Raw genomic sequence first — 18,687 nt, forward strand, 5'->3', positions numbered from 1 at the left:
AGCCCCATCCAGGTGGTCACATCTGGCCATTTGGGAGCAGGGAGAATGATATGGATACCAAGTGAGCTGCTGAAGAAATGCGGTATTGATTTAGTGGTGCTTATGTCTCAGAAGTTAGAGTAAGGTTTGACAACCTTCTCATGCAGAGCAAGCATGGAAAAGAAACTAACAAGGCAGACAGAGAACAAGTAGATACCAGCAATTCTAAATCCCAGAAAGTTCACTTTTACGTAAACCACCACTCCCTCAGAACAAAAATGTTTTAAAATAATTGTTTTTAAAAATGTTGATTTTACTCACTTAAGTTCCTCAGCTTGGCTGACTTCGTGTTTACCAATTCAACTATTTAAAGGCTGAAAACAAAATGACCAGTTTCTTCCAACACAAGTATATTACTTAACAGTTGATACAAATCAACAGTATAGGTTCCCCTGGTTTAGAAAATTTTGTTTATTCTAAGCATCGCCCTTACTCTCAATACTAGAAAGCAGAATTGGAGGTTTTATTTGTCTCACTAACACACAAAGCCCCCCTTCTCTATCTGGGCGTGGTGCCAGTGCACTAAGCTCAAGAGACTGTAAGACACCACTACCAGAGGTCCCTTACAGGTGCCCAATTTGGGACAAAGTGAATTGGAGAGCAGGAGTGGAGCAGACAAGATGTTTAAAGGCCTGAAAACAGCCAATCTGGATCTCACCAGGGTAAGCAGAACGTATCTCCAATACTGGCTACCTCAAAATCAAATAGAATGATATCACTGCTAAAAATAATAATCCAGTAGTTTTCAAATTGGATTTCTGAAGCCTAATAGCGCCCCAGTGTCTCCCATGGGGATGCTTCAAGGAGAGAACCCAAACAACATGCTGCATTTGTTTCTACTTGAGCAGCTTTGCTTTATCTTTTTTATTTACTTCTATTACCATTTAAGGATTCTACTTGAACAAAAGTTCTCTTTCAAAACAAAAAGGAAAAAACCCAACTAATCTAACACAAATCTCTTCTTCATGAGGAGAGCAAACTAAGGTCAAGCCGCTAACTGACTTCCAAGAGCTGCCCTCATTCCCAGTGAGTGCAGTGTTCTTCCCATCATACAAGCCAATCAGTCTCCTGAAAAGTGAAAGAGCAGTAGGAGGCATAAGCTGAAATGGCAGCAAAATGAGCCTGTGCCCAGCTGAAAGAGGTAATGATAGGTAAGAGTAGTAAAAACAGGCATTGGTATCAACAGCCTATCTCGTACTGAGCCGACCCGAGTCACAGAGACCAGGAGACAGGAAGACAACATTTCTTTTGCAGTACTTTTACATTATCAACAATGGTCTCCAAACAGAACTCCATAAATGTTCCTTTTCAAATAGCAAAAAGGCCTCAGAACAGGAGTCTATATTTAGTTACTTTGCCTGAGAAACATAAAATTCAACTCTCAAACTTAAAGCACCCATTTTCCTAGTATCTGTCAGGTTTCTGACACTGAAAACTAGAAGGCTTATCTTTTAACTAGCCACATCAAGGCTGCTAAAAACTCTTCTGGGAAACTACAAAGTTTCAGTCACCAAATCAACAGCGGTCCTGCCGTGACAAAGTTATCCAGGCTGTGAGTCTACGAAGGAAAATGAGGGTAAGCCTTCTGGAGAGGTGTGGAGTAAGTGCTAAGGGCTAAAGACCAGGAGCTAACTGCAAACACAGATATATTTATTAGTTCTCTGATAAAAGAGTATTCCCTGCCAAAGCCCCAACTGGCACAGCTGTACTGTTTCTAAAAGCTTTTTATTCTGTGAAACCTAGTGCTAAGATAAATATGAAAAGATAAATATGATAAAACTAATAGCAATTTCTTACATTCCTAAGTAAAGTTCCCTCAACTCACCTACTTTCTGATGGGGGAAGCCAAAGTACCTGCTACACACAAACGTCTAAAAAATCTTGTCCTCTCTTGACACAGATAAGGAAAAACACAAAAAGAAAGGGGAAGAAAAGAGCAGAATAAGAAAAAGGATAGAAAAAAGAGCATCACCGGCTTCATCATGCTAAAAGGTACTGTTCTCCTACCTGGCAAGTCTCTCCTTATCCGCAGAGCTCTGCTCATCATCCGACCTAAAAACAGAATTAATGAACTAAGCTAAAATTAAAATAGAAAGTAAGAGAGAAGGAAGGAGGAAAGGGAGGGAGGGAAAGAGGGTAAGAAGGGAGAAAGGTAAGGGAAAGAAAAGAAAAAAGAAAAGAAAAAAACAGATGCAGAGGAGAGGGGAAAATGGAAGTGTGAACAAAAACCTTGCCTGTAACTCTACAAAGCCATCTATTAGGATAAAGAAAAAGTAACTTACAGGACAAAGGTCAACAAAAAAGCAAGGCCAATATTCATTATAAATTAGCATAATCTGAAAAGCATTCTGACAATCATACTCTCTAGAGACAAAGTATATACAGTTTGAACAAGAACCAAACAAGGGAATACCATTCTCACACACTGCTCCCAAACTGGAAAGAAAATGATATCCACATATGCTATTCTATAGTGAAAAAAATCAAACAGTAAATCATGATAAGAATGTCAAACAACTGATCACAAATACAATCACATGTGCACTCACAGACAAAATAACCGATCAGGTTTCACTGGAGAAATTATTTTATGTTTAAAATTTTTTTTATGTTTTTCTCCCCCACTAGAGAAATTATATAAATAAAACTAAGAGCTAGGTTTCTGGTATATCCCTATCACTGATTTGGTCCTGAAGTAGTGAATTTCTATTCAGTCACTTTCCCATTTCTCTGTAATAAATTTCTCTGTAATAAAGCTACAACATTGCTGGATCCCAGTATCAACTCCCCCTTCCCTGGAGGCGGCTGCAAAAGATTACCACTAAATTCTTCCAGATAACTGAAATACTATAACGGTTGGTGGCAGCTGAAGAAACATCAAGGTGTTGACAGGTCAGTTTATCAGTAATCAATTCCATCTTAAGTATATATAAAGAGATTGAGCATAACTAGACTAAGAATAAAATCTCTAAGTAAAGTATGACACATTAATAGGCTGAAAGACTATTCAGCTGTTTAAGGTGACAAGTACAATGACTTTTATCAATATGGAAAAGTTTCTATAAAAGGTCATCTAAAAGAAAAAAAGACAAAAATTAACATAGTAACGATGAGAACCATACGAAGACTTATATATACTGACAAGGAAAAGAAAATGGAGTGATATTAAGTGTAGTTTCATGTTCATTCGGGTTATTATCGTTCCTTAACAAACTACAAATCATTTTTTCAAAAAGGTAGGAAAATTCATTTCAGCTTTTGAAGAACTTCTAGAGAATTCTGAAGGAGGCTATGTGAGGTAAACTAGCTTAACAAATCATATCTTAAAGGAATGAGTTCTGCTGTTTGAAAAAATAAAAGTTAAATATCTAAAATTCCTATTACTGCTCCCTAATTCCTTAAGCAGGACAAATGAAAACTAAAACAGTTCAGGTCCCGTTTTCATAGCTTTTTGGAATTTTGGTCAAGAGACTGTGAACCTGTCTCATCACTACTATTTGATGGCTTCACTTTTTAATGCAGCTTTAGAAAAACTATTCCCTAAATATCTATTATTAATTTATTACTTTAGAGATGGTTCACATCCTAAAGTGTTTACAAGTATCTACTTTGATAAACAAATTCTTCAAAAACCTCTTAAAGTCACTCCTGTCCTACAGCCAACACTCTAGCCCAGGCCCTTATGATTTTACAGCTGTCTGATTGTTTTAACAGCCCCCTATCCACCTCTCTGACTACAGTGCTTCAGTTTAATCAATCCTATATAATGCTACTAGAGAAAAATCCCACATGCATTTTATATATTATCATCTTATTCAAAGCTTATGATGGCATCTTGCTGCTTCAGAGTAGCTTTAAATTACTCTGATGTTTCTTAGACCCCGACATCAATGGCTCTTAAAGTATGGGCCCTCACCCAGCAGCATCAGCAAAGAATAAATAGTAAGTGTTCAGTCAAGCACTGGATTTTGGAGTATTCATTTTTCTGAGGGGGCTGCAAACTCAATTTTTAAAAAATAATTTACTGCTTAGTAAATAACATACAGAATAAACTTTCTAAAAAATAAAACCAAAATTTGAGCTGAGGAGTTGTTTAATGAAAAGCACTTTTCATCATCTTGAAATAATGATAATTTAAACAAAATTATTTCAATAAAAACTCCAGTCTTCACATAAATTGTTTCTTTCCTGTCATTTTTAAAAGACTAAAACTACTGCCTATATAGATTCTGTAGACCCATTTAATAATAAATGTAACCAAGAAATTCATATTGTCTGTGTTCCTGTGGATACCCAGCATGCACACTGTACAGATACCTATCACGTACATAAAAAACCCTATGTAAAATATATCATTAGTTTGAAGCCATGTTACCCAAACATAAACAATAATTGTAATACCAAGTTTTGCCAGCTTTCAGAATAGAATGAGATTGGATAGAGAAATTAACTCTCACTGAGATAAAATTAAAACTCAGTGTTCTTGAATTGCCTGGTGCCACAACGTGGAACAGGATGCTCTCTTACATTACCTGGCAAATCGCTCCTTATCATTAGACATCTGATCATCATCACACCTAAAGGAGAAAAAAAGGATTAGTCCAAAGCATTACACTTGCTGTATCTATTTCACTCTGAAAGGAAAACTAGAAAGGGGTAAAAATATTCAACAGAAAAAAAGCAATGGAGAGCTATCACAAAGCAACAAACATGATAACAATATCCCATAGAACTTAAAAATCCATGACTATTATTTGTCAGGTTTCTAATGTCTCTTTCACCATTACTTATCAGACATTCCAAAAAAAAAAAAAAAGATGATCTCACGTGGGCACAGCTAGTCAGCCCTGTCAACATTACTCTGAGGTTAGGGATAGTTTGGGCTTTGCTTTTATTCAATTATGGCAAAAAACATGTCACATAAAATTTACCATCTAAACCATTTCAAAGGGTACAGTTCAGTAGTGCCAACTATATTCACACTGTTGTACAAAAGATCTCCAGAACTTTTCACCTTGCAAAACTGAAACCCTAGCCACTGAACACCACCTTCCCATCCCCCTGCCCCCCTCCCGCCACCCAGCTCCTGACAACCGCTGTTCTACTTTCTATCTCTCTGATTTTGACTACTTTAGATTCCTCATAAAAGTGAAATCATACAGTATTTGTCTTCTTGTGACTGGTTTATTTCATTTAGTATAATGTCCTCAAGGTTCATCATGTTGTAGCATGTGACAGTATTACCTTCTTTTTAAAGGCAGAATAATATGCCATTGGATGTATATACTGCATTTCCCTTATCTATTCATCTGTCAATGGATATCTGGGGTGCTTCCACGACCTCTTGGCTACTGTGAAAAATGGGGCAGTGAATATGAGTGCAAATATTTCTCCAAGATCCTGCTTTCAAATCTTTTGGATATATAAGCAGAAGTGGCACTGCAGGATAATATGACAATTCTGTTTTTAATGCTGTGAGGAACCTCCATACTGTTTTCCAAAGTGGCCACACCACTTTACATTCCCACCAACCAATCCTCACCAACACTTGTTATCTTCTGGGTTTTCTGATGGCAGCCATCCTAATATATTGCCTATTCATTGTAGTTTTGATTTGCATTTCTCTAATGATTAGTGATGTTAAGTATCTTCTCATATGCTTTTGGCCATCTGTATATCTTCTTTGGAGAAATGCCTATTTAAGTCCTTTGCCCATTTTTAATCAGGTTGTTAAAGTTCTTTATGTACTATTGATATTAACCCCTTATCAGATACATGATTAGCAATTTTTTTTTCATTCCATGGGTTACCTTTTCACTGTTTCCTACGAGGTGCAAAAGTTTCTAGGACATAGTCTTAAATTAGGATTTTTCTTTAATGGAGGTACTGTGGATAAAACCCAGGACTTCTGCATGCTAAGCGTGCACTATACCACTGAGCTATTACCCCCCCACTTATGATTTAAACAATGCACTTTATTGTTTTGATTAAGGAAACAATCCATTCATCTCAATGACTTCTACTTAATAAGCCAATAAATCCTGTTTGCTACTACAGAAACTGCAAAGAAGGACGTGATGAAAGAGGAAAACCTAACTCTAAAAACACTATTCTCTGAATGATCTAAATTTTCCTCTTCTCACCGCCATAGGATATAACAAAGATCTATCAACTTTGGGCAGAAAGTGCTTTTGGGAGATAGGTAAGGCTCACAAAATTTACAGTTAAACAAGTTATTAAGTTAGAGCCAGAATTTACTGGCTCCTTTATAGCCTATAAACTCTCAACTACTTTGATCCCAAGAACTTCCAAAGTTTTTGAGAATAACTAGAGAGCAGAAGTAGAATGATGGGCAAACGTGGTGGAATTGCAGCTCAAGGACAAACGGTTTATTTCTAAGACACAAAATACACTATAAATTAGATGCTATACTCTTTATGAAAAAAGTGACCTAAGCTAAAAAAAAGACACCTATAATTTACATATTAACTTTGAATCTCAAGAATGAATCTTCTAGATGCTTGCTACAAAGTGTAGTCAGTGGACTAGAAGCAGTAGCAGCACCTAGGAATCTATTAGAATGCAGAATCTTGAGCACTGTTCCAGACCTAATGATTATCTGCATCTTATCAAGAGTTCCTAGTAGATCTGTATATGCTTTTGTTTGAGAAGTATTATTCTAGATACCAGTAACCCGGATATTGTACCTAGAATTTCAAAGCCTTCATGTTGTTAAAAATTATTTTATAGATGTTGTCTGAAAAATATAACAAAATGACACTTGAACAAAGTGATAAAAAGAGGTCATAAAGTACAACTTTCAAAAATAGCATCCACCAAGGAGATTTAATATTGATTTAGAGATACAATGCAAGTAAGACTTTCACTCATTGACCAAAGTGGAAAATTCCAATTTAAAAAAAAATGTACTGATGGGCAAATTAAGAAATTTGGTGACTACTCCCTCAGACATAATGACATACTTGGTAAGATGAATTATGACCACCTTTTTTTTTTACGTTTGGGGAAAAGACAAATGAATCTTTTTGGATTTGCATACAGTTTATGACTACTAACTTTTGTGGAAATGGATGCAATGACTCTAGGGCTAGAGCTAATTAACAGGAATAAATAAGACTAGTTTATCTCTATCCTATTCATATACACAACATAGTTCCACTAATAGTATTTACTGGGTTTCCAATTGGAGGAATCCTCAATAGAAGTTGGTGAAAAAGTCTATTCTTGCACAGAAATTGAAATCTCTTCCCCTCTTCACATTTGTTGACACTCATTAAGTCTCAAGAGCTCTCTTGGAGATTGTTTTCTCCAAAATTTTGCAACTATTTCTTTATGGTGGCCAAGTCACGGTTGTTGTGTTCAAGGGTAGCTGGCAGTATTTGGCAACTAGCCAGTAGCCAGAAACACAAGCTTTAAGTTTAAATAATAGATGTCACTGACAACTAATAAGCATTATAAAACTAAACAATGGCAGGCACTTTACAATATGGGCATCCTCTGTGGAAAAACAAACACTGAGGAGATTGTGAGTGTGTGTACGTGCACACATACACGTACTGAATACACTTACACGTGCCCTGAATACCTCTCAAAGGATACTTAATAAACTGGAAACTATAGTTGTCTAAGGGAAAGAGTTTTGAAGGTCTGAAATGAAAGGAAGATGTACTTTCACTACATTAACTTTGCACTGTTTAAAAATTTTGCAATAAAATGTTTATATTACTTTCAAGAACTTGGTTAATAAAATAAATAATGAAATCTGGGCAATCACATACTAAAGTAATTTTTAAATATGGCTTCTTGACCTAGAGATTATCATACTAAGTGAAATAAGTCAGAAAGAGAAAGACAAATATCATATGGTATCACTTGTACGTGGAATCTAAAAAAAAAGACACAAATGAACTTATTACAAAACAGAAGCAGACTCACAGACACAGAAAACAAACTTATGGTTACCAAAGGGAAAAGGGGGTGGGGAGGGATAAATTAGGAGTTTGGGCTTAGCAGATACAAACTACTATATACAAAATAGATAAACACCAAGGTCCTACTGTACAGCACAAGGAACTATATTCAATTTCCTATAATAAACCATAATGGAAAAAATATGAAAAAGAATATATATATGTACAACTGAATTGAATCACTCTGTTGTACACCAAAAACTAACACAACTTTCTAAATCAACTATACTTCAATAAAAAATCTTTTAAAATAGGACTCATTTATTTATTTCTCAATTATCTGCTACCCTGCAATGGAGAGACTACCTAGGTAGTATTTTCAACTTTGAAAAAAAGAAAGACATGTTGCAGTCAAGGTTATCTTCCATTCTTTGCCTCTTATTGCTTTCCTTTTAAAAACAAAGCCAAGTAACTGGCCTTAAGCAAGAATAAAAACTTCCCTTCTCTGAAAGAACTCCTTCATCAATATGTTGAAAAGTCCATTTTCAGTGCTCCAGAATATTCATTACTCAAGGATATAAATTCTAATCCCTGCTCTGTAGGACAAGTCAGTGGGTATTAGAGGGCATGAAAAATTGGTACATTAACGACCCCTCGCAGTATTCACTACCTGGTACAGCCTCCTCCCACACTGAGTCACATTTGGACCTATGACTTGCTTAGCCAATGGGACAACAACAAACACCAATACAAATCAGAGGCTTGATAAGCACTTAGACTGGAACTTGCCCTTTGGACTGTAGCCACCACCATGTAAAGAAACTCAGTCTGGCTTCCTTAAGGATAAAAGACCACAAAGAAAGACATACCCAGCCATACCAGCTGAGTCCAGTTCCCAGCTGACCAGGCAGTTGAATATAGTGTTAAGAGTAAGTCTAGACAAGATGAGCAGAATAACCACTCAGCCAATCCACGGAATTGTGAGAAATAATGAATCGTTGTTCTTTTTAAGCCACACAACAACAGATAACTGATACAGAGGATCTTGTAAATTCTCTGCCTCTCTTCACTGAGCCCCTCCCTCTGGAGCTATTACCAAAATGCTTGAAAATTTTATGGAGTATAATATGATAGGAAACTTTAGTTTTAGGATGACACACTCTCCTTAGGCCTAAAGACAAAAATATTATGAGTCAGAAATATAAAGATAATGAACTAATTTTCAATGTCAGAAATCTAGAGAAAGTTTTTCAAGATCTTACCTCAAAAATTTACTGTTCCCTTCTCCATCATCATCAAAATCCAATCTGGGGAAAGCCAACAATAAATATTATAAGCCTACTGATAATGCAGAACATTAAAACAATTAAAATTCTAAACCCACAAGCTATCTGAACACCGACCTAAATGGAAGAAGGAAAAGAGGAAGTGGTCATATGCAAAGCTGTATTACCTCTTCCCTGTTGTACCAAACTGCACAAAGTAACTGGGCAATCAAAACAGGGGGCCTACTGATAACTTTCTTTTTCAGAGGGTAGCAATCTTTGCCAAAGCTTTACATCAGAGTACAACCTCTACAAAAGGGGCAGGAACTCACTCAAAAAGGACAAGGAAAAATTAATATGAATAATTAAGGCCCATTTTTCTATTTGGCCATCTTTCAAAACAGTGATATTCTATAAATGAGTGATTTTAAGACCTCCAAAGGTTGTTCAATAATCTTTCTTTCCTCATTCATCTAATGAACATGTAATATATGCTATATTCCAGATACTATGCTAGATGAGGTGAAAACAAGAGACTTGCACTCAAGGGATTCTTTGCCTAGACAAATACAAATATACAACAAGTGAGAATGGGAAAGTGCCTTATGCGGAGCACAATCAGTAAGCTTTAAACGTTTAGTGAAAGCAGAGGTGACTTTCATTTCAAGGGATTAGGTAAAATTATAGGTAACAAAATAGGGCAATCTCCTATTAATCCCTAAACTCTATTAAACTAAAACATTACTCATGTTACTACCTTAACCCAGTGATCTTGGCATCTCTACTAGTGAGATAACCTGCTATTATGCGCCTCTACATGGGTTCTCTATGGACTACGTAGCATAATCCTCTTCCTCTCTGTAGCCCCGGATTACCTGTCAAAATCTACCATTTACCAAATAATGACATTTCTAAGAATCTATCCTGAAGAAATAACTTGAAATAGAAAAATAATTTATGTACAAAAATATTCATTGAGCAGTATACATAATAGCAAAATATTCAAAACAGTTAAATGTCCCTAAATAGCAATTAAGTGCATCTCTCTATGTAACTGTTTAAAGTCATGTTTCTATAGAATATGCAATATGTCAAAGAAGGTTATTTTATACAGTTAGGTGAAAAGGCCAGGCTACATAAAACTATATAATTATATGATTATAATTACTTAAAAAATCTACATAGAGAATAAAGAATGAAGAAATTACACTAAAAAACTAATGAGAAATGACTTTGGGTAGTAGTGTTATTGTTAGTTTTATTCTTCTTCCTAACTTTTTATATATTCCAATATTTCTTTTTAAAAATGTGTATTATCTCTATATTTTCATGATTACCAATAATACGTATTCGCTTCAGAAAACATGAATATAATTAAAAACAAAAGAAAAAATAAGTCTCCCATAAGCCCATCACCCAAACATCTGATAAGTATCCTTTCATTTTTTCTGCTATGCACACATTATATATATTTTTTTCTGAGAGTTGGTATATTACATACACTGTAACCTCCTCTCAATATATTGTGAACATTTTTCTGTACCAATACATATTTGCATTTCTAATAGCTGTACAGTATTCCATTTTCAATATAATATTTACTATAACTTTCTCAACCAATTCCTTAATTTTGATATTAATATTGTTTCTAGTTATTTGTTATTATGTATCATGGTAACACTGTGTTTAAGAAAGTAGACTCTAAAGCTAACCTGCCAAGGTTCATATCACAGATCTTCCACTTACTAGCTTTAGAACCTTGGGCAAGTTACTTATTCACTCTATGCCTCAGTAACTGAGTTAAAATGTATAAAGCTCTTGGAGACATAGCAAGTCTCAAAATGTTACTCAATTACCACCTTAACCCAAGGATCACTCTTTCATTACCATCAGTAGGAGGAAACTTAAAGACTAGCTATAACATTAGCTACATAATTATTAAAAATAAAAGAAAGAAAAAAGGAAAATTTAATACCAAAAAGTGGGTAAAACATTATCCATTCGTCAGGCCTTTCTAAAGCAACCTCTTTTCTGAAGCCTTTCCCAAGCTCTACCAACCAACAGTGTTTTCCATATACTGAACACACAGCACTGTATCTGTTCCTTTTGTAGCAAACCTGGCATATTCTATTGTGGCTTGTATTGTTTGTTTTATGAGGGGGAGGTAATTAGGTTTCTTCATTGATTTCTGCTTGGAGGAGGCACTGGGGATTGAGCCCAGGACCTCTTGGGTGCTGAGCATGAGCTCAGCCACTTGAGCTTTACCCTTCCCCCTGCATAGTCTAACTTGAATTATATTTATGTGTATAATGATTAGCCCTTTCAGAGCATAAGCAAGTTAGAGACAAGAACTGTGCCTTATTTATCTTTGCATCCTAGTAGCAATCAGCACAATGCCTCACACTAATTAGGTGTTTAATAAATAACTTTGGAACGGAATGGACTCTATAGATTCCAAATGAAGCAATGTGTCAGTAACTTAAAGGAGAAATAGTCTAGAATCCAGCATTCTCTAAAATCAGAAAAGTAAAAAAGCCTACCGAAGAATTACAGGTGATTATATGACTTAAAATTATATGGCCTAAAGATCTTTAAATTAAAAAAAATTTTTTTAAGCCTATCAAAAAGATTTTGAGAATGCAGGTGCAAAGCTTAATGAAAGCAATGAAGTTCTCGCAGCAACAGTGAAATCTGAGCTTAGCCGTAGTCCTTTACCTTGCAGAGATTTATGATTTAAAAAAAAATTGCTTACAAGAAACTTAGACAAAAACATCAATATCAATTCTATACAAAGAAAACTCCAAGGACTAAAGAACATTATCTGATAGCAGTGCAGTAAGTAATCAAAAGAAGTGAGAGGGTTAGGAATAGCCAAGAGGGTTCAGCAACTAACAAAATCAGGCTGGTTTCGAGGAGAGACATTCATGACATACTACACCCAAACTCACCCTGGTCTCCGCTTAATAGCCCGCTGGACAATGGCTCCTCCACCTTGAATCCCGGACCCAGGATTTCCAGAGGCAATGGCTGGACCCAGTGATGGTACATCCGATGTTATTTCTGTCAGGGAAAAATAGAAATAAACATTTAAAAAAGACTGTCCTTGCTATCATCATCACCACCATCAAACTGGCTAGAAGAAAGGCTCAAGATAGGGATAAAATCTCAATTGTTTGCTAGAAAACCCAAATGTTCATATCCAGATTATTTTCTTGAATTCTTACACTGAAAAAAAGATTTCCCTACACTTCAGTTCCCTCAACTTTGTACAGTTTGGAAGAGGCAGTATTATGTTCTGCATACTTCACTTTAAAAAGTCTGTAACAGTGACGTAACATTTATCAAAAATACACACACAAGTTGGTTTACATATTTCAGTCGTGCAACGAATAACTTAGCTCTTCATTTATTTCATTTAGAAAATACAGTAAAACCCCAAAATAAAAAAATCACCTAAATTCCAATACTCAAAAAAAATTATACAGAATAAAACTCTAAGTCCCTCATTATGCCTTCCTTTCCTACCCCTTTTTTTATCCTTCCCCTCTCCTTTCAATTCAGTCTCATGCCCGAGAAGTAGCCATTGGTAACAGATGAGCTCATCTTATTTTAGTTTTTCCCTCAGATTATATACATCTCTCTAATCAAAAATAGGCACATATTTTCTTAATAAAAATGGAATCCTGCTCTGCAAGTTGCTTTTGTCATTTAAATATATATCAAGGATATCCACACACACACACACACACACAAAATCAGACATATAGACCTCGTCCCTTACCCAAGGTTCTAAAGCTAGTAAGTGGAAGATCTATGATATGAACCTTGGGAGGTTAGCTTTAGAGTCTTCTCTCTTAAACATAGTGTTATGGTTATACATAATAGCAAACAATCAGAAGCAATATTAATATCAAAGGTAGGGAATTGGTTGAGAAAGTTATAGTATACAGTATATTGAAAATGGAATACTGTACAGCTATTAGAAGTGCAAATACGCATTGGTACAGAAAAATGTTCACATGTCCATTCACTTGGACACTGAACAACACACTTCTAAATATCAATGAGTCAAAGAGGAAGTCTCAAAGGGAATAAAAAATACACTGAACCATTGGAATACTATTCAGCCATAAAAACTGACAACATAATGCCATTTGCAGCAACATGGATGTTCCTGGAGAATGTCATTCTAAGTGAAGAAAGCCAGAAAGAGAAAGAAAAATACCATACGAGATCACTCATATGTGGAATCTAAAAAACAAAAAACCATAAATACAAAACAGAAACAGACTCATAGACATAGAATACAAACTTGTGGTTGCCAAGGGGGCGGGGTGTGGGAAGGGACAGACGGGGATTTCAAAATGTAGAATAGATAAACAAGATTATACTGTATAGCACAGGGAAATATATACAAGATCTTATGGTAGCTCACAGCGAAAAAAAAAATGTGACAATGAATATATGTATGTTCATGTATAACTGAAAAACTGTGCTCTACACTGGAATTCGACACAACATTGTAAAATGACTATAACTCAATTAAAAAATCTTAAAAAAAAACAAAACAAAAAAAAAGTGATTTAAAGACAGAAACATGTGTAGACCTGATGTATAAACTTGTTTCTAGACCTCAAGATTTCAGACTTGGGGTCTGGCACACAAGTGTGTGATTATAAGGCAGGGACAACTGTCCTGCAACAAATGTGTCACTACTAATAAAGTATGTGGACATTAAAAAAAATACACTGAACTAAAATGAAAATGAAATTACAATACTGCAAAATTTATGGGACACAGCAAAAGCTATATAGTCAGAGGAAATCTTATGGCACTAAAATGCTTATATCAGAAGAGAGAAAAAGTCAAACAAATCATCTAAACTTCCACCTCAAGAACCTAGGAAAAGTTAAAAAAAAGAACCTAGGGAAAAAAACAAAGAAACCCAAAGCAAGCAAAAGGAATGAAATAATAGAAAACATGAAGTAATGAATTAAACAACAGAAAAACAAATAAAAAATAAGTTACTTCCTTAAATAGATCAATAAAATTGACAAACCCCTAGCAAGACAGACCAAAAAGACACTAAACTACCAGTATCAGGAATGAAAACAAGGATATCATTACAGACCCAGAAGAAATCAGAAATAACTGGGAATACTAAGAATAACTTATATACATAAATTTGACAACTTAGGTTGAATGGACCAATTCCTTAAAAAACACAAACTAAAACAACTGACCAAACACAAAATAGGTAACACGAATGGCCCCATAACCATTAGGAAACTGAATTAATAATTTAAGAACTCTCAAAAAAAATCCTCTAGGTCTAGATAATTTCACTGGAAAATTTTACCAAACATTTAAAGAATTAACAACAATTATACACAATATCCTCCAGAAACTAGCTAAAGGAAGGGAACACTTACCAGTTCATCTTATGAAGCTACTATTACCCTGATACCAAAACCATACAAAGACAGTACAAAAACTAAACAAACAAAAAATGAAAGCTCAATATTCCTTATGAATAAAATTGCAAAAATCTTTAACAAAATAGTAGCAAGTAGAATTTAGCAATATGCAAAAGAATCATACAGTATGATCACGTGTGATTTATTCAAGGGAAGCAAACTGGTTCAATACTTAAAAATCAATCAGCATTATTCACAATACTAATAGGCTAAGAAGGAAAATAACATGATCTTATCAACTTACGCATTAAAAAGTATTTGCTAGAATTCAACACCTATTCCTGATAAAAATATAGAAAGGTAGGAGAAGAATGAAATAGCCTCACCATGATAAAAGAATCCACCAAAAAATAAACCTACCACTAGTATTATACTTACCAGTGAAAGACAGTGCTTTTTACCCAAGATTTGGGAACTAGGAAAAAATTTCACTTTCATCACATACTTAAACATAGTGTAGGAAGTTCTAGCCAATGCAAAAAGGGAAATAAAAGACATACAGATCAAAAAGGAAAAAATAAAATTGTCCCCATTTGCAGAGTAAATGATTGTCTATGTAGAAAATCCTAAGGAATCTATGAAAACAAACCAAAAAACACTCCTAGAATAAGAAAGTGAACTCAGCAAAGTTGCAGGATACAAGATAAATATACAAAAATCAATTGTATTTCTATATACTAGCAATTAATACAGTCACCAAAACTTAAAGATACATAACCACTTATAATCATTTTTAAAAGGAAAAAATACTTAGTGTAAATCAAATAAACATGCACAGGACTTGCATGCTGAAAGAATGCTGATGAAAGAAATCAAAGATCTAAATAAATAGAGAGACATACAATGTTCATGGGCTGGGATACTCAACATCAAGAAGTCAATTCTCTTCAAACTGATATGCAGGTTTAACACAACACCTATCAAAATTCTACCAAGATGTTTTTGTAGGTATAAACAAGACTATTCTAAAATTTATATGGAAAAGTAAAGGAACTACAATACCTAAAACAAAGAAAAAGTGGAAGAAGAGAATCAATCTGATTTCAAGACTTCTAATATAGCTACAGAAATTAAGACTGTGTGGCCCTGGCAAAGGGACAGACATAGATCAATGGAACCAAGAAACAGACTCACATAAATATGCCCAAATGAATTTGACAAAAGTGTAAAAACAATTTAATGAAGGAAAGATAGCCTTTCCGACAAATGGTACTAGAGCAACTAGACAGCCAGAAGCAAAAAGAAAAAAGAAAAAAGAAAAAAAAAAAAACCCAACAAAACAACAAACCTTGACCCATTTTATAAAAATTAATCAAAATGGATCATGGGCTTTATATGTAAAATATAAAACTATGTAACTTTTTAAAAAATAGACTTTATTCTTTTAGAGCAGTTTCAGGTTCACAACAGAATTGAGCAGAAAATATAGAGAGTTTGCACATAGCCCTCCCCACCCACACATATATACTCCCCTACCCTCAACACCCCTCATCAGTGTGGCATATTTGGTACAATCGATGAACCAACATGGACACATTATTATCAACCAAAGTCCATAGTTTACATTAGGGTTCATTCTTGATGTTATACATTCTATGGGTTTTGACAAATGCATAATGACATGTAGCCACCAATACAGTATCATACAGAATAATTTCATTGCCCTAAAAATTCCCTGTGCTCCATCTATTCATTCCTCCCTCCCTCCCTCTCCCTAAACCCCTGGAAACTATGATCTTTTTATTGTTTCTGTAGTTTTGCCTTTTCCAGAATGTCATTTGGTTGGAGAGATTAAATTTCTATTGTTTTAAGCCCTCCAGTTTGTAGTAATTTGTCACAGCATGCTTGGGGAACTAATACAATAATGATGTATGATTCTTTTAACATACTCTGGATTTAACTTACTTACTCCTTTTAAATGGAAGAGGAACTTAGTGTGATGTAAGAGTAGCAGAGTTAAGGAGTATTCTTAGTGTACTGAATACAAGTACCTTCTATTAAAATCATAATTTGACAGAAATTACAGTAAAATAGTAAATACTTTAATCAGTCAACATAATCTCCCTGATTTATAGAAAACCTACTTCTAAGTGACTTCCTTTCCTGAAATAGGAGAAATGATATAAAACATATGAGTGAGGAAAAGAGAAATGATAAAGGAAGTATTAAAAGTTGAATAGATAATAAAATGTTCAAAAAGAAATGTTGGTAACAATAATTCATCATATTGCTACCTTGTCTAAAATATGAAACACTTTGGATTTTTTAAAATATTTTACTTATTATTCCTAAAATCTACCTCCAAATTATATTTATAATAAACTGAACCTAACCTCAAAACAAAAAACCTCTTTTATGTATGTCTTTTATTACAAGCCCAAGCATTATAACTGCTTTCATACTGGATAAAGAAAGTACTCAAACAGCCATCATTAAAATAATAATGCATCACAAAACTGCAGTAATCAAGATAGTGTGACACTGGCATGAAGACAGACATATAGACCAAAGGAATAGAGTAGAGAGAACAGAAATACATCCTCACATACATGATTAAATAATTTTCAACAAGGGTGCCAAGACCCTTTCCAAAGTGGTAAAGATATTCTTTTCAACAAATGGTGCTGGGAAAACTGGATATCCACATGCAAAAAAAAGTGAAGCTGCATCCTTCCTTCCATTATCACACACACAAAAATTAACTCAAAGTGGACCAAAGACTTGAATGTAAGACCAAAAACTATAAAACTATAAGACAAAGGGGAAAGCTCCATGACACTGGATTTGGCAATTTCTTGGATGCTGCAAAAGCATAAGCAACAAAAGATAAGAAATAAGATAAACTGGACTTCATCAAAATTAAATATTTGTGTACCAAAGAACACTATCAACAGAGTAAAAAGGCAGCCCACAGAACAGAAGAAAGTATTTGTGAATCATATATGTGATATGAGATTAATATCCAGAATACATAAAGAACTCCTGTAACTCAAAAGCAACAACAAACACAACTTGATTAAAACATGGACAAAGGATTTGAACAGACATTTCCCTGAATATACAAATGGCCTACAAACATATGAAAAGATGCTCAGCATCACTAATGATTAGAGAAATCCGAAACAAAACTACAATGAGGTATCACTTCACACTGGTCGGAATGGCCATTATTAAAAAGTCTACAAATATTAAATGCTGGAGAGGGTATGGAGAAAAGGGAACCCTCCTACACTGTTGGTGGGAATGTAATTTGGTGCAGCCACTATGGAAAACGGTATGGAGGCTCCTTTAAAAACTAAAAATAGAGTTGCCATATGATCCAGCAATCCCACTCCTGGGCATATATCTGGAGAAAACTCTAATTTGAAAAGATACCTACAGCTCATTGTTCATAGCAGCACTATTTACAATAGCCAAGACATGGAAGCAACCTAAATGTCTGTCGACAGATGAATGGAAAAAGAAGATGTGTGTGTGTGTGTGTGTGTGCATGTGTGTGTGTAATGGAATATTACTCAGCCATAAAAATGCCATTTGCAGCAACATAGATGGACCTAGAGATTATCATACTAAGTGAAGTAAGTCAGAAAAAGACAAATATCATATGGTATCACTTAAATGTGGAATCTAAAATATGATACAAATGAACTTATTTATAAAACAGAAACAGACTCACAAACAGAAAATAAATTTATGGTTATGAAAGGGGAAAAGGGGTAGGGAGGGCTAAATCAAGAGTTTGGTATTAGCAGATACAAACTACTGTATATAAAATAGATAAACAAGGTCCTACTGTTTAGCACTGGGAACTATATTCAATATCCTATAATAAACCATTATGAAAAAGAATATACATATATATAACTGAATCACTTTGTTATAGACCAGAAACTAACACAACATTGTAAACCAACTATACTTCAATGAAAGAAAATAGAAAAAAAACTACAATGAGACATTACTTCACACCCATCA

At 34.6% G+C, this 18,687-nt stretch overlaps 1 protein-coding gene across 4 annotated transcripts in view; it reads right to left on the reverse strand.

The window, feature by feature from the left end:
- Positions 1 to 18,687, reverse strand: part of ARNT (aryl hydrocarbon receptor nuclear translocator) — a 50,677-nt gene that overhangs the window by 21,107 nt on the left and 10,883 nt on the right. For 2 of the 4 annotated variants that reach the window (XM_045519187.2, XM_010958467.3), the window contains exons 2-5: positions 12,184 to 12,295; positions 9,233 to 9,277; positions 4,572 to 4,616; positions 2,047 to 2,091 (exon numbers count right to left, since the gene is read on the reverse strand). In XM_045519187.2, coding sequence (XP_045375143.1) covers positions 2,047 to 2,091; positions 4,572 to 4,616; positions 9,233 to 9,277; positions 12,184 to 12,295 — 247 coding nt within the window. The remainder of the gene's footprint in view (positions 1 to 2,046; positions 2,092 to 4,571; positions 4,617 to 9,232; positions 9,278 to 12,183; positions 12,296 to 18,687) is intronic. The other 2 variants (XM_045519188.2, XM_010958469.3) reach the window with 1 other exon arrangement.

Source organism: Camelus bactrianus, chromosome 21 (genome assembly GCF_048773025.1).
Source record: "Camelus bactrianus isolate YW-2024 breed Bactrian camel chromosome 21, ASM4877302v1, whole genome shotgun sequence".
In the NCBI taxonomy this organism is placed as follows: Eukaryota; Metazoa; Chordata; class Mammalia; order Artiodactyla; family Camelidae; genus Camelus; species Camelus bactrianus.